Source organism: Felis catus, chromosome F1, assembly GCF_018350175.1.
Source record: "Felis catus isolate Fca126 chromosome F1, F.catus_Fca126_mat1.0, whole genome shotgun sequence".
NCBI lineage: Eukaryota > Metazoa > Chordata > Mammalia > Carnivora > Felidae > Felis > Felis catus.
The window spans coordinates 59,527,603-59,539,662 of NC_058384.1; the positions used below are offsets into that span (position 1 = coordinate 59,527,603).

Genomic DNA, 12,060 nt, shown 5'->3' on the forward strand with positions numbered 1-12,060 from the left:
CGCAGCCCCCTGGCGCCCCCCAGCCCCCAGCGGCCGGGCAGGGGAGTGCGGGGCGGGGCCGGCGGCCGCGCGGGTCTCTCCGCTGCCGCCGCCGCCGCCGCCGCCTCCGCCTGCCGCTCGGGCCGCCCGCTCGCCCGCCGCTGGGTGCGCTGCACGCGGGGGGCAGCCGCGGTGCAGAGGTTCATGCAGCGGCGGCGGCGGCGGCGGCTGCTGCTGCTGCTGCTGCTGCCGCCGCGGAGGCAGACAGACCGGGCGCTGCCGCCGCCGCCGCCGCCGCCGCCGCCGCCGCCGCCCTCCCCCGGCTCCATGCCGCCGCCGCCGCCGCCGCCTCCTCCTCCTCTCCGGCGAGGGGCGGGGGGCTCCGGCCCCGGGTGGGCACCGCTCCGCGCAGCGCCGCTCCCCCCCCTGCCCTCGGCGGGGGCGCCCGCCGCCTCCTAGGAGCGCACGCTCCGCGCGCCCTGCCGGAGAGAGGGGGCGGGCGTGGGCGGGGGCCGGCGGGCGGGCGTCGGGGCGGCGGGGACCCCGCGCGGCGGCCGGAGGAGGGGGCTTCCCCGGAGGATGCCCGGCGGCGGCTCCCCGCTCCCAGGCGCGAGCTGAGCCGGACCGGGAGCGGGCGGTGCGTCGCCATGCCGGCGTGACGGGCGCCCCCGGCTGCCCGCGCGGGCCCCCGCGCTGCCCCACGCCGCGCCGCGCCGGCGCCGGGCGGCAGGATGGGCTGTATCCAAAGCATCACCTGCAAGGCGCGGATCCGGCGCGAGAACATCGTGGTGTACGATGTGTGCGCCACCATCGACCAGTGCCCCACGCGCATCGAGGAGACCTCGCCCATCGTCCTGCGCTACAAGACCCCCTACTTCAAAGCCTCGGCCCGCGTGGTCATGCCCCCCATCCCCCGCCACGAGACCTGGGTGGTGGGCTGGATCCAGGCGTGCAACCAGATGGAGTTCTTCAACACCTACAGCGACCTGGGCATGTAAGCGACCGGCGGCGCGGTGCCGGAGCCGGGTCCCTGGCCCCGTCTCTCCTCCCCACCCCGACCCTCCCGCTCAGCTCCTTCTTAGCGCTCTCCCCATCCTCTTTCTAAACCTTCCTCCCGCCTCCTCTTCCACCTCCCTCCTCCCTGCGCTTTTGTTTCAGTGACAGGGCGGGTGTAGGGAGGCTCCTCGCGAAGGCATTTTCTGGTGGTTTGCTTCTGACTCTCCGTGAACGCGAGGAGGACGGTGCGGGGCGGCGAGAACACGACGAGGAGGGTTCGAGAGACGGGAGTCGGGGTGGCTGGCGAGTGCCCTGGGAGTTTCGGGGCGCCGTCTGGGCTTGGTGGGCGCTTCCCGGGAAGAGTTTGGGGGGACCTGTGGAGAGAGGAGCGGAGTGGAGTGCCGGGGGCGCACGGGCTGTGCCGCGCGTCCTTTGGAAAAGCCCGAGCGGGCTTGGAGGAGAAGGTCCCGGGCGTCCGAGCGGGACTCGCTGGTTCTGCCCTTGGTTCCCTCGACCGTTGGGTTTGAAACCTTGTGCCCCAGGCCGGGGAGCCTGCCGGCGTTAACATTCGGAGCCGCAGACCCGGCCGAGCCGCCTCTCCGGCTCGGCGCCCTCTGGACGAGGTGTGCGGCGGTGAGGAGCACCTTGTGCGAGCAGCCTGGGGCTGGCGTGGCGCGGTGTTTTCCTTGGGCTCCTGCGAAGCGCAGGTCCCTTGGCTGTCCAGGGTCCTTACTTACTCCACTCACTAACTGCGGCGCTGGAAGGGATTCCCCGGCGCCCACCGGCGAATCCTGCCGGCGAGCTGGGAGCTCTCCAACTTCCTTCAGCAGCGCCGCTCGGTGCGCGCGGGGCTGGGCGGCTGCGGGGAGACCCAGCAGCGCAGGCTGCGGGCCCTCGCGTCCAAGACTTTTTAGTTACTCGGTTTTCTCAACCTCCCTGCCAGCTCCCTTGCAGGAGCAGAGTCTGAGTAGTGCGCGGCTGCAGCGGCTAACGGTTTGGGGGCCGGCCTTCTACCTGTGTTGCGGTGTTGGTCCAGAGCACCCTACCTGCAGGCTGTAGAGAAACCCTTTCCTGGAAATTCGGCCTCGTGCCATTTATCACCCGAAGACTCTAGAACTTCCAGGGTTCATCTCCTGAATGTTGATATGGGGCGAGCGTGTTTCTATTTCGAAAGGTCAAACTATCCTTTCAGTGGCAGTTGGCAGGCTTGTTCTTGCATTCCGAGAGCATGTAAATTAACACTAGTCGTGGGTGCTAAAAGAAATTTTGACAGGTCGTTTTGTTCCCCTCACCTTCGCCTCAAAGAGTTTGAACTTTTCCCTTTAAGCACGGGATCTCATTGCTGGAGAGAGCTCATTCCTAGTGATGATGGGTGAGAGCCTAGTTTCTTCCTGTAATGCCTCTGCTCGGTGTGTGTTCTTATCTTTCTGGAAGACAGCTGGATGTAAGAAATGGGAGTGGGGGCCATATTATTTTAGGTGGATCATGCCGTTTAAAACCAGACACACCCTCAAAAGGATGATTATATCTGAACACACGGGTCTCTTAAAGTGGCTTTTGTAGAAACTGTTTCCAGCAAAGTCAGACAGAGCAAGCCCCAGACCAAGCAGAGGCTTTCCCTTTTGTCTCCCTGGCCCGGCTCTGATGGCAGTGTGCTCCTTGGCGGGGGTCGGGGCAGGGGGCAGTCATTGCAGTCTGGGGCCTCTGTAGAGGAGGCTGGGAGGGACTGAACAGAAACAGCCTCACTTTTCCCCAGACCGCACAGCCAAACCTCTCTGTTGCTCATATCTCTCGTGAATCAGTATATCGAAAGCCAACAAACAAATAATTTCTTTCCGTAAAAGAAAATATATTCTGCCTCAGGAAGAGCCAAGTTGAGCTATAAACAGACATAGTAGTTGAACTTCCTTGGATCAGTGGGAGGGTGTGCCCTCCACGGAACCAACTGTGATGGAGATGAGCTGGGGTTGGGTCTGAGGGACACATATTCCCCGACCTTACCCGACCGAATTCTTGCCTTTGGGGCTTGGGGAAAAGTTTTGCTTTTAAACTGTCACTATCAGTATTTTAAGATTCTTGGTGGTCATCTTGCTGCAGGGGAGCAGGAGTGTCCCCAAGAAATCATGAAGCCTGTTATTGTAGATCTGTGCCCAGAGTCTACCTGTCTTCGTGGTCGCAGCAATTGCTGTGTATTTAAGGATACTTTGGAGCCCAGATTTGATTGAACCGATCTCCACAAAATGTTTATGACCTGAAAACTTAGCCAGTGCAGACTTTTTAATGGGACCTCATGTTGCATGAATGTCATCACAGCCTATTAGTTATCTGCTTTAGCCAGTGTCTTGAGTTGGGGGCGGGGGGGAGTGGAGAACACCGCAGGCTGAATTTTCACCCTGTGCAATGCTGTTGTTCCATGAAGCATGATATGATCAGAGGGTTTAGCTTAGAAAGCTGCCTTTTCGGCATTGTAAAAGGGACTGCCAGAGGAAATCCACAATTGAAAATGGCAAGAAACTTCTAGTGACAGGCTTAAAAAGCAAACATGGGCTTTTGTGGTTTAGGGTTTCAACATTTCCAGGAAGGAGTCGGTTTCTGAAGGAGCATTTGAAATCGTTGGTGATACTGATGGCCAGAGCATCGTTTGAACTTGAACTCATGTAACTTGGAATGTCCTCCCACGACCACATAGAACCCAGGCTGGGGAATACTTATGTCCCCTATTTATGTCTCCTGGGCCCTGGTGAATGCTGCCGATGCAGCCCTGGGGAGACAGCTGCAAGCCTTCCTCTTTTGGGGATGAAAGGCCTCTGGCTTTTCTCAATCGTCCCATCAGTATACAAATATTTACCAAGCGCCTCCCAGGTAAGGGCACCAGCAAAGAAAGCAAAGGACCAGCAGGCAACTTCACTGTTCCTCAGGAGGAAGGAGTGTTCCCCAGGGTGTCGGAGAAATGCTGGAGACGGGGTTGGGAAAGCAGGCAGCGTGTTCTGGAGGCAGAAGGACTGGAGCTGGATGTGAGGAATGGATCAGGTTCACCTAGATGGGGGGGGGGGGCTAATTCTTAAGGGGGACGAACAGCAAATACATGGAGTCAGGAAAAAAGAAGTTGTTCTAAGGGGGCATAAGTAGGCTGGGGGAAGGGGGGCTGTCAGGTAGGAGAGCAGTGGGAGACGAGGTCCGAAAGCAGGCTGGGGTCTGTCCAGGAAGGCCTAGAACAGAGTGACCCGGAAGAGAAGGTTGAGGTCAGGTCATAGGAGCCAAGACAGAGTGTTGGGAGGCTCTTCCCACCTCCTTCAGACCATGTGGGAGCTTTCCAAGAAGGACACAAAAATCTTTGTGATGGAACAGCTTTGAATGCTAGAGCGCGGCACCCAAGAGGTTTCCTGAGTGAGGTTTGAATAAAGAATGGGGTTCATGTGTCAAGGACGGACGAGGTGAAGCCGGAGCGCGGGGCGAGAGCCAGCAGCAGCCCTCCCCACTCTCTCGGAGCCCCATGGGAGGCATCTTCCGAGCTGTAAGGGAGCTCTGGTCAGCCCGGGTGAAACTTTTTTAGGAGATCGTAGCTCACTCCTGCCTGTCTCTCTACTCTACTCTTTCTTCAGAGCCAACGTTAATGAGAATTTGACTCCACTAACCCACCTTGGTCGTCTGTTCATTTCGACCCAAGCTGGTTTCTATCCATCGCAGAATCATTCTTGCTCAGTTTGTGACGTCCGTGTGACCAATCCAGGAGACATCATTGAGAGACACTTGCTTTTTCAGCAATGACAGCTTCCTCCATCTTGAATCACTCCCATCTTTTAGCTTTATGCCGTTTTTCTAGCTGTTTCTCTGTCTTACCTCGAAGTACCGTTCATCAGGACGTTACTCATCTGATCCTCTCCCTGGTAATTTTATCCATCCCAACGGCAGCCTCTGTGTGATATGCAGTCACCTGTGGTACAGGTGTGTGTGTCTATGTAGTTTCCACTCGGCTGTTTCAAAGACATCTCAAATTGAATGGCTCCAAACTGGAACTCTTTTTTTTTTTTTTTTAATGTTTATTTCTTTTGAGAGAGGGAGACAGAGAATCTCAAGCAGGCTCCACACTCAGCACAGAGCCCAACGTGGGTCTCGATCCCACAATGGCGAGATCACGACCTGAGCCGGTATCTAGAGTTGGGCGCTCAGCCAGCTGAGCCACCCAGGCACCCCCAAACCAGAACTCTTGATTGCCACTATAGCTCCCTCCTCCCCAAATCTGCACCTCCACAGTCTTTCCCCCATCATGGTAAAGACCAGCCCCTGAGCTGCTCAGGCTGAAACATCTGTGTGTCACCCTAGATATCCTCCCACATGTCCAGTCCATCATCAAACCCTGCTGGTCCCATCTCCGAGATAGCTCTGTAATCCGGGCACCTATCTGCATCCACGCATACCCTCATAGGACAGATCACTGTCAACTATCATCTGCTCCAACAGAGGATTTCTAGACAAACTTGCCACCTCCATTCTTGCCCCCACCCCCCACCTCCAGTCTCTTCCCCACCCAGGAGCCAAGTGATACTTTTGAAACGTAAATGTTACCGCTTTCCTGCTTAAACTTTTTTACTGATAAATTCATTGCTGTGGGAATACAGTTTGAATTTGTATCCAAATTCAAGGGACAGCCTCTTCCCTGGTCTCTGAATGTCTGTCCTCAAGCTGCGTTGGCCTGTTTCCATTTCTTCAAAAAACCCAGCTTCACCCCAATTCAGAACTTTGCCTGCGCCGCTCTGTGTCTGACGTCCTCTGCTTGCTCACCCTTCTCTAGAAGATTCCCACTTCTCAGTCACATCTAAGCTGGTACCTCCTCAGAAGCCACTCTGATTTCACAGTTTAAATTCAGGCTCTTCTGGTCTCTTTGGGACACTATTCTGTTACTTGTTACAGTTAGCGAGAATGTAATTGTATACTTATCTAACACCTGACCCTTCTACTGCCCCTGAAAACAGATACTGTATCCATTCTCTTCCGGTGAAGAGTGCACAGGTCCTAGCAGATACTCCATAAACATTTGAAAAAAATAAATGAGCCATTTTTTTCTGACCTCAGTGAGGCTATGTCACCTTCAACAAATCCTGTCTCTCTTCAAAGTCAGCTGTTCATAGTAAACCCAAGGCTAACCCTACCAAGCTCTTGAACTCTAGACATACGCGCCGTCACTTAGCACGGACACGGTTTAATGCCACTTTGCTTTTGTGTCATTTCGTCCTGCCTTTGCCCCAGCAGATCCACTGCGTCTCAGAGCAGGGCTTCTGTCTGTCGCTTCCTCTGTCTCTGTGCAGTAATCTGTGCACCACGAGTCACGCTCAGCAAATGCGGAAGCCTCACTTTCCTGTCACCTGTGATAAAGTGGCATCCAGGGCCTGCCCGAGGAGAGGTAACGTAGAGACCTTGTCATAGCATGTCACCTGCATCGCTGACTCGTGGCCTGACTCTCAGGACATGGGTACTTTAGCATTTAGCGTCATTTCCCCCAAAGCTAGCACGCCCCTTCTTGTTCACAGCTGCGCGCTGCCTGCGTGTGCAGTATGGCTTTGCAGGTGGTTCTCACTAGTCGTAGAGGTGCCTCCTTTGGGCATCTGATAAGTCCCCAGGCCATTGCACCAACAACCATCCCCCATTCCTGTTTCATCACTGGATGGGGGTGGGGGTCATGATCTGGAAGTAGCTGGAGCTGCTCCCCACCGGAAATGCTGGGGACTCCCAGTCTAGAGCATCAGATGGGAAACAGGATGCACTTCCCTTCTTAGAGTCCTGAGTGCCCTTGGAGGGGGCGGTGGCCTAACCCTTTGCCTCTAATCTTCCCCATCTGGGAGAAAGGGAGCTGCAGCAGATTAGCAGGCCTTATCAGGAAGCACTAAGCTCACTGGAGATAAAGCACAACCCCGGGGCTGGAGGGAGTGGGAGGAACCAGAGGAGATTTCAGGAAGAGGGTTCGAAAGGGAGTTAAAAACGTGGCTGGTGGAACCCAGGATGCTAAAATACAACCGGGCACTGGGTGGACGGGACGGCAGGGTGTCAGTGACCTTGCACGGGGCAGCAGAGGCAGATGCTGTCTTTGGGGCCCGGTCTGCAGACGCTTCATGTTCCAGGTTAAGAGAGAAGGGGCGTCTGGGTGGCTCAGTCGGTGAAGCACCCGTCTCTTGGTTTCAGCTCAGGTCATGATCTCACAGTTCGTGAGTTCGAGCCCCACATTGGGGTCCTCTCTACCCCTCCCGCACTCACTCACTCTCTCTCTCTCTCTCAAAATAAATAAGTAAACTTTAAAAAAGAGAGAGAGAGAAAGAAAGAGAGAAGGCTGGCCACTGCTGCGGCCTAGGGCCTCGCTTCTCCCCCAGCACTCCTTGAGGAGAGGCGCAGTGTTGCCAAAGGCCCCAAGTAGGTGATTCTGTAGCTCCCTTCTTGTTCAGCCACTTGGGTCACAGATAACAGAGGGCTGCCCTTTCTGACGTGTTCACGCTGAACAGGCCACAGGAAGTGGCCGCGATTCATAAATGGCTATCATGAGAAGAGAAATGATGTCAAGTTCGCCGTAACAGAGCATTCTGGTGAGCACTCCCAGAGAGGCAGGGCCTGTGGAGGGCCGGGGTCCCTGGCAGGGGTCGGGGCCCGCACGGCAACCACAGAGAAGTGCCCACACCGACAGTCCTACACAAGCTGCCCGTCTTTCTCGCCGGCCCTCCCCTGTCACTGAGGCGCCCTGGAGGTTTTACCGAGGGTTGTAGACGGAGGGGCCGGTGTGTTGAGGTGGGAGAACCATTCCCATCAGGGAAAGCCTCCTGAGTCTGGGAGATGCTGCTACCGAAGGGCCATGGGGGGGAGGGCCACGAAGGCAGGGGACAAGATGACACGGAAGGTCTCTGCGCCGAGTGCTTTCCACACACGGCCTCCGGGAATCTCAGCAGCCAGGGGGGTGCTTCTGTGGCCGGGAGGGTCAGTAGCGGGCCCAGGGCCTCAGGGGCAAGCGGCCCCACCAGGAGGCCTGGCTGGGGCTGCCATCAGCCCATCACTGTGTCTGGTCTATGGCCTTAACTCCTAGGAAGGAGGCGCTCTGAACTCGCTCTGTGGAATATTGCTGTCCCCCGACGGTTCGCTGGTCCTTTCCGAAGCAGACCTAGTTGTAGTGTCTGCTCAGATCTGTCTTATTTCCTCACTCCTCGGGAAACGGAGAAAGTTGCCCTGAGGTCACGGATGTGGGCGTCTCAGAGCTCCCGCTGAGGGCAGACGTTAGCAGGATCTTTGGGGCGAGGGGTGCAGAGAAGGCAGGGAACCAGCTCTGTCCTCGCCCAGAATCTCGTTCCCTGGGAACAAGGGGACGCCTCCTTGCCTCACAGGGACCCCACGCCGGCCAGTCTGGGCTGCAGGTTTTAGGCCCATGCCTCCTCCAGGAGCTTCCTTGAGGGTCCCGTGTCAGCCCTCATGGGCAGCATGACAGTCACCCAGACCCCTCAGTTAGCTGGACTTCAGAGTCTGTCTGTCCCTCAGACTCTCCAGACAGTTGCTGTCTGGATGGACGATCAAGAACAGAAGGCAGATCACTTGTGGTGGTGGAAGGACCCTGGGCTTGCGCGTCGGCTCAGCGGACATACTCCCGGCACTGTCACTCCTTTCCCGGCCCATGCTGTTCCAGCTCTGGAAGGAGCTGCGGACTTTCCAGCCCCGGGGGGGGGGGGGGGGGCAGATGAGGACCAATACCTGAAGTGATTTGCATCCAGATGACGGGCTGATGTGTCCGCTGTCGTTCATGTACTTGGTTCTTTCCATACAGACAGATCCTGTCTCTATACAAAGGAGACTTCACACAGGCACCCTGACAATGATCACAGACACGTTGAGGACAACCGTTATTCCCATTTTAGATGAGTAAGCAGAGGCCCGAAGAAAGAGACTACGAAGTGTGCTCAAGGTCACCCTGGCAGGCACTGGTTGGGTCAGGCCTGGTGCCCAGGCCTCCCAACTCCTGCCCTAGAGCCTTTGTGTGCCAAGTGCACAGTCAGCCAGCCCTGGACAGGAGCCGGGGACAAGAGAGGTCATCCTGAGAGCCGCGCACACTGAGCACCCCTGGGTCAGTCAGCATTTGTGGCCTGTGAAGACCAGAGAGGGGCAGAGAGGAACATCGAAATGCATTCAGCAAAAGCAAAGAGAAATTTTCGGGCTGTCAGATTCAACTGAAATAAATAAGACCTTGGCGTCTGATGGCACCCCAGCGGGGTCTCTGTGACAGGCCTGCCTCAGAAAGCCTCTGGCTGGCCTCCTCTCTTGGGGCCTGACCTTTCCAAGCTGGCTTTGGGCCCGCATCAGGCCCGGGCGCTCCGAGGCTGTCAGAGGTCTGGCTAATGGGAAGCGATAAACCGGTCAGCATCCTCGCTCAGCAGGCCCTGCGGCATCTTGAAGAGGCAGGCGGGCTGAGGAGATCGGGGCTTCTGGGCATGAGGGGTGGCCTCGACAGGCTTTGGCAAATTGGAAACGGCCAGAAACGGGCCAATGAGATGTTGCTTTGCTCTAGAAATGGGAGTAGGGGGCCGGCGTCAGGGGCTGGGGTGTGTGGGGACTGAAAGGCATGAAGGGGACTTAGATGGGCTGGTTGTGGGGGAGCAGGGTGCCACCCTCTTGTCCTCCTACTGAGAGCCCCCCGCTGAGCCTCCAACCCCAGGGGGTGGCCTCCACCTACGGCTGACTCAATCCAAGACCAAATTTTTCTTTTTTTCCAGTGACTCAAATAATGGAGAATCTGTTTCAAACCTTCCTGAATAAGCTTCCCAATTTTTAAGAAAGATAGGAAATTTGTGGGGCGCCTAGGTGGCTCAGTCGGTTAAGCGTCCAACCTCGGCTCAGGTCACGACCTCGCGGTTCGTGGGTTCGAGCCCTGCGTCGGGCTCTGTGCTGACAGCTTGGAGCCGGGAGCCTGCTTCAGATTCTGTGTCTCCTCCTCTCTCTGCCCCTCCCCTGCTCACGCTCTGCCTCTAAATGAATAAACGGACAAACATTAAAAATAAATTTGTGCCATAAAACTAAACCCACACTCCCAAGATTTCTTCGTGGCCTTTGATGCTGGGGAGGCTGTCTTATGCCGGACCACACGTGCACTTCAAGGAAGGGGTGGGTATTGGCCTATTCTGTTGTCTGTCTGCCCTGGAGGCCATAAGCAGCTTACTCAATGATAGTCAGCCATTTGTTGAACATGCGTCTAGTGCTAAATGCCTCATGTGCCCGTCTGCGAAACAGGGCCGTTCCTTTCCCCATAGTAGAGGGGAAGAAACTGAGGCCCGAAGGGGTTGAGTAACTTGCCTGGCATTGCCCAGCTAATCAGAGACAGAGCCAGGATTGGAAGCCAGATTTCCAGAGACTCTGTGATGTTACAAGCCTCATTAAGGGTTGAGTGAATGAATGAACAAACGAGGAAATACAGGGTGTTCAGGAGATGGCCTGAGTGCTTGCTTTTGTCCTTACTGAGCAGACCCGGGGAACAAAGGGTTTAATCAAATTGGAAATCACCGGCCTCCTCGCCTCCCAGCTGGTTTGCTCAGCTGGTCGTGACATGACGTTAATGAGACCGGGGTCTTGGGGTCGGACCCAGGGGACCCTCTTGGCACCCGAGTCAGTGTTCTTTACCCTTCCGGCTACCAGTCACAGCAGAATCTAAAGAGAAACACCCAGAAAAAGGCAGGGAGTGGGTCAGCAGAATCATCTGTGAGTCACGGAGTGTTAGGGCAGCATGGGAGCTCATCTTGCCCACCTGCTCATCTTACGGACAGGGACACCAAAGCCCAGAGGGGGGCTGTGACACAGCCAGTGAGTGGCACCACCAGGCCTCAGACCCACGTCCTTCCGACTCCCTGCAGCCCTAGTCTGTAAAGTAGTAATTGGGTCACCACGTCTGATTTTTCATCCCTGCCCCCACCACCCTGCACGCCGTTTGCTGAAGGTCCAGGTTTCTGGACAGAGATGGCCACCCGCCCAAGAGAGGAAGCCACACAGAGGACAGGAAGAACCCGGCCCTCGGCAGCACAGAGGGGAGCTCGGATCAGCCCAAGGGATGTCTACACAGCTGCCAGGAACAGAGAGACCAGCCTATTCCCAGTGTCCACAGACAGTGATTAGCAAGCAAAAAAGGAGAGGGTCTCCCCAGAGAGGCGCATCACAGATGGCAGGAAATGGGAGGGTTTGGCAGCCCACGGGGGGGGGGGGGGGGGATGTATGGAGAAATTGGGATTCTGCCTGGGTGCCCAGCAGCCCAGAATCCCTCTCCCCCACCAAGTACTCCCCTCCCACCCAGGTGCTGATGCTGTACGTGGGCCCCCTGGCTCGCTGCCCACACACAGGCAGGGTGGCTTCAGGGCCCCTGGCAGCTCCAGAAGAGACAAGATCCAAGTGGTGTCAAGGATGACAGATTGTGAGGGGCCGGGGGCCCTCCCCTGATAGCAGGGCTCAGCTGGGAGGCCCCCGTGGAGCAGAACAGATGGAGAGAGTCTGAGAGGGATATCCTAGCAGCCTGGAGACTCTGTTTCTGTTGTGGCTTTTAGTTGGGTTTCTCTCCATTTTTTGGGGGGGGGGGGGTCTTATTTCTTGTTAACTTGAGGCACTTTAGCAGGGGGCATGATCGAAGTGGGCTGTCTGCTCAGTGTAAAGAAGGGAGCGGGGGACGGGAACAGAAACGAGTCGGTCAGGGCCAACGCACCGCTTGCCCGTTGTGGGATTTAAGGAGGGTCTAGAGGAAGGACTGCAGAGGGGGCCGTGTGTGCCTCTCAGCAGCCTGTCACTTCTGCCCGTCTGGTGACTCCAAAACTGTGTCTTTGTACCACTCCAGGCTGCCCGTCAGTCGTGATGACTAGAAAGTCAGAGCAATGTCACGTGGTCTGTCCCCCTCTTACACGGTCCTGTTCCAGCCTGGGCCTCCCTCTCAAAACTTGGCACTAGAACCTACCTCTGGACCTCCCTGGAGGTCCTACCTCCTCCCTGGAGGAGGACGCTCCTTCAGATCTCCTGGCCTAGTTGGGCCCCTCGGCAGTGTCCCCTTGGCCCGCGGGGCCTTTTCAAGTCCCTGTCCACCACGTGCAGCAT

At 56.9% G+C, this 12,060-nt stretch overlaps 1 protein-coding gene across 2 annotated transcripts in view; it reads left to right on the plus strand.

Annotated features, from left to right (window-relative positions):
- Window positions 1–571: 571 nt before the first annotated feature.
- FAM78B (family with sequence similarity 78 member B) overlaps window positions 572–12,060 on the plus strand; it is a 92,621-nt gene continuing 81,132 nt past the window's right edge. For both annotated transcript variants that reach the window (XM_023248058.2, XM_023248057.2), the window contains exon 1: window positions 572–973. In XM_023248058.2, coding sequence (XP_023103826.1) covers window positions 711–973 — 263 coding nt within the window. In that variant the 5' untranslated portion in view covers window positions 572–710. The remainder of the gene's footprint in view (window positions 974–12,060) is intronic.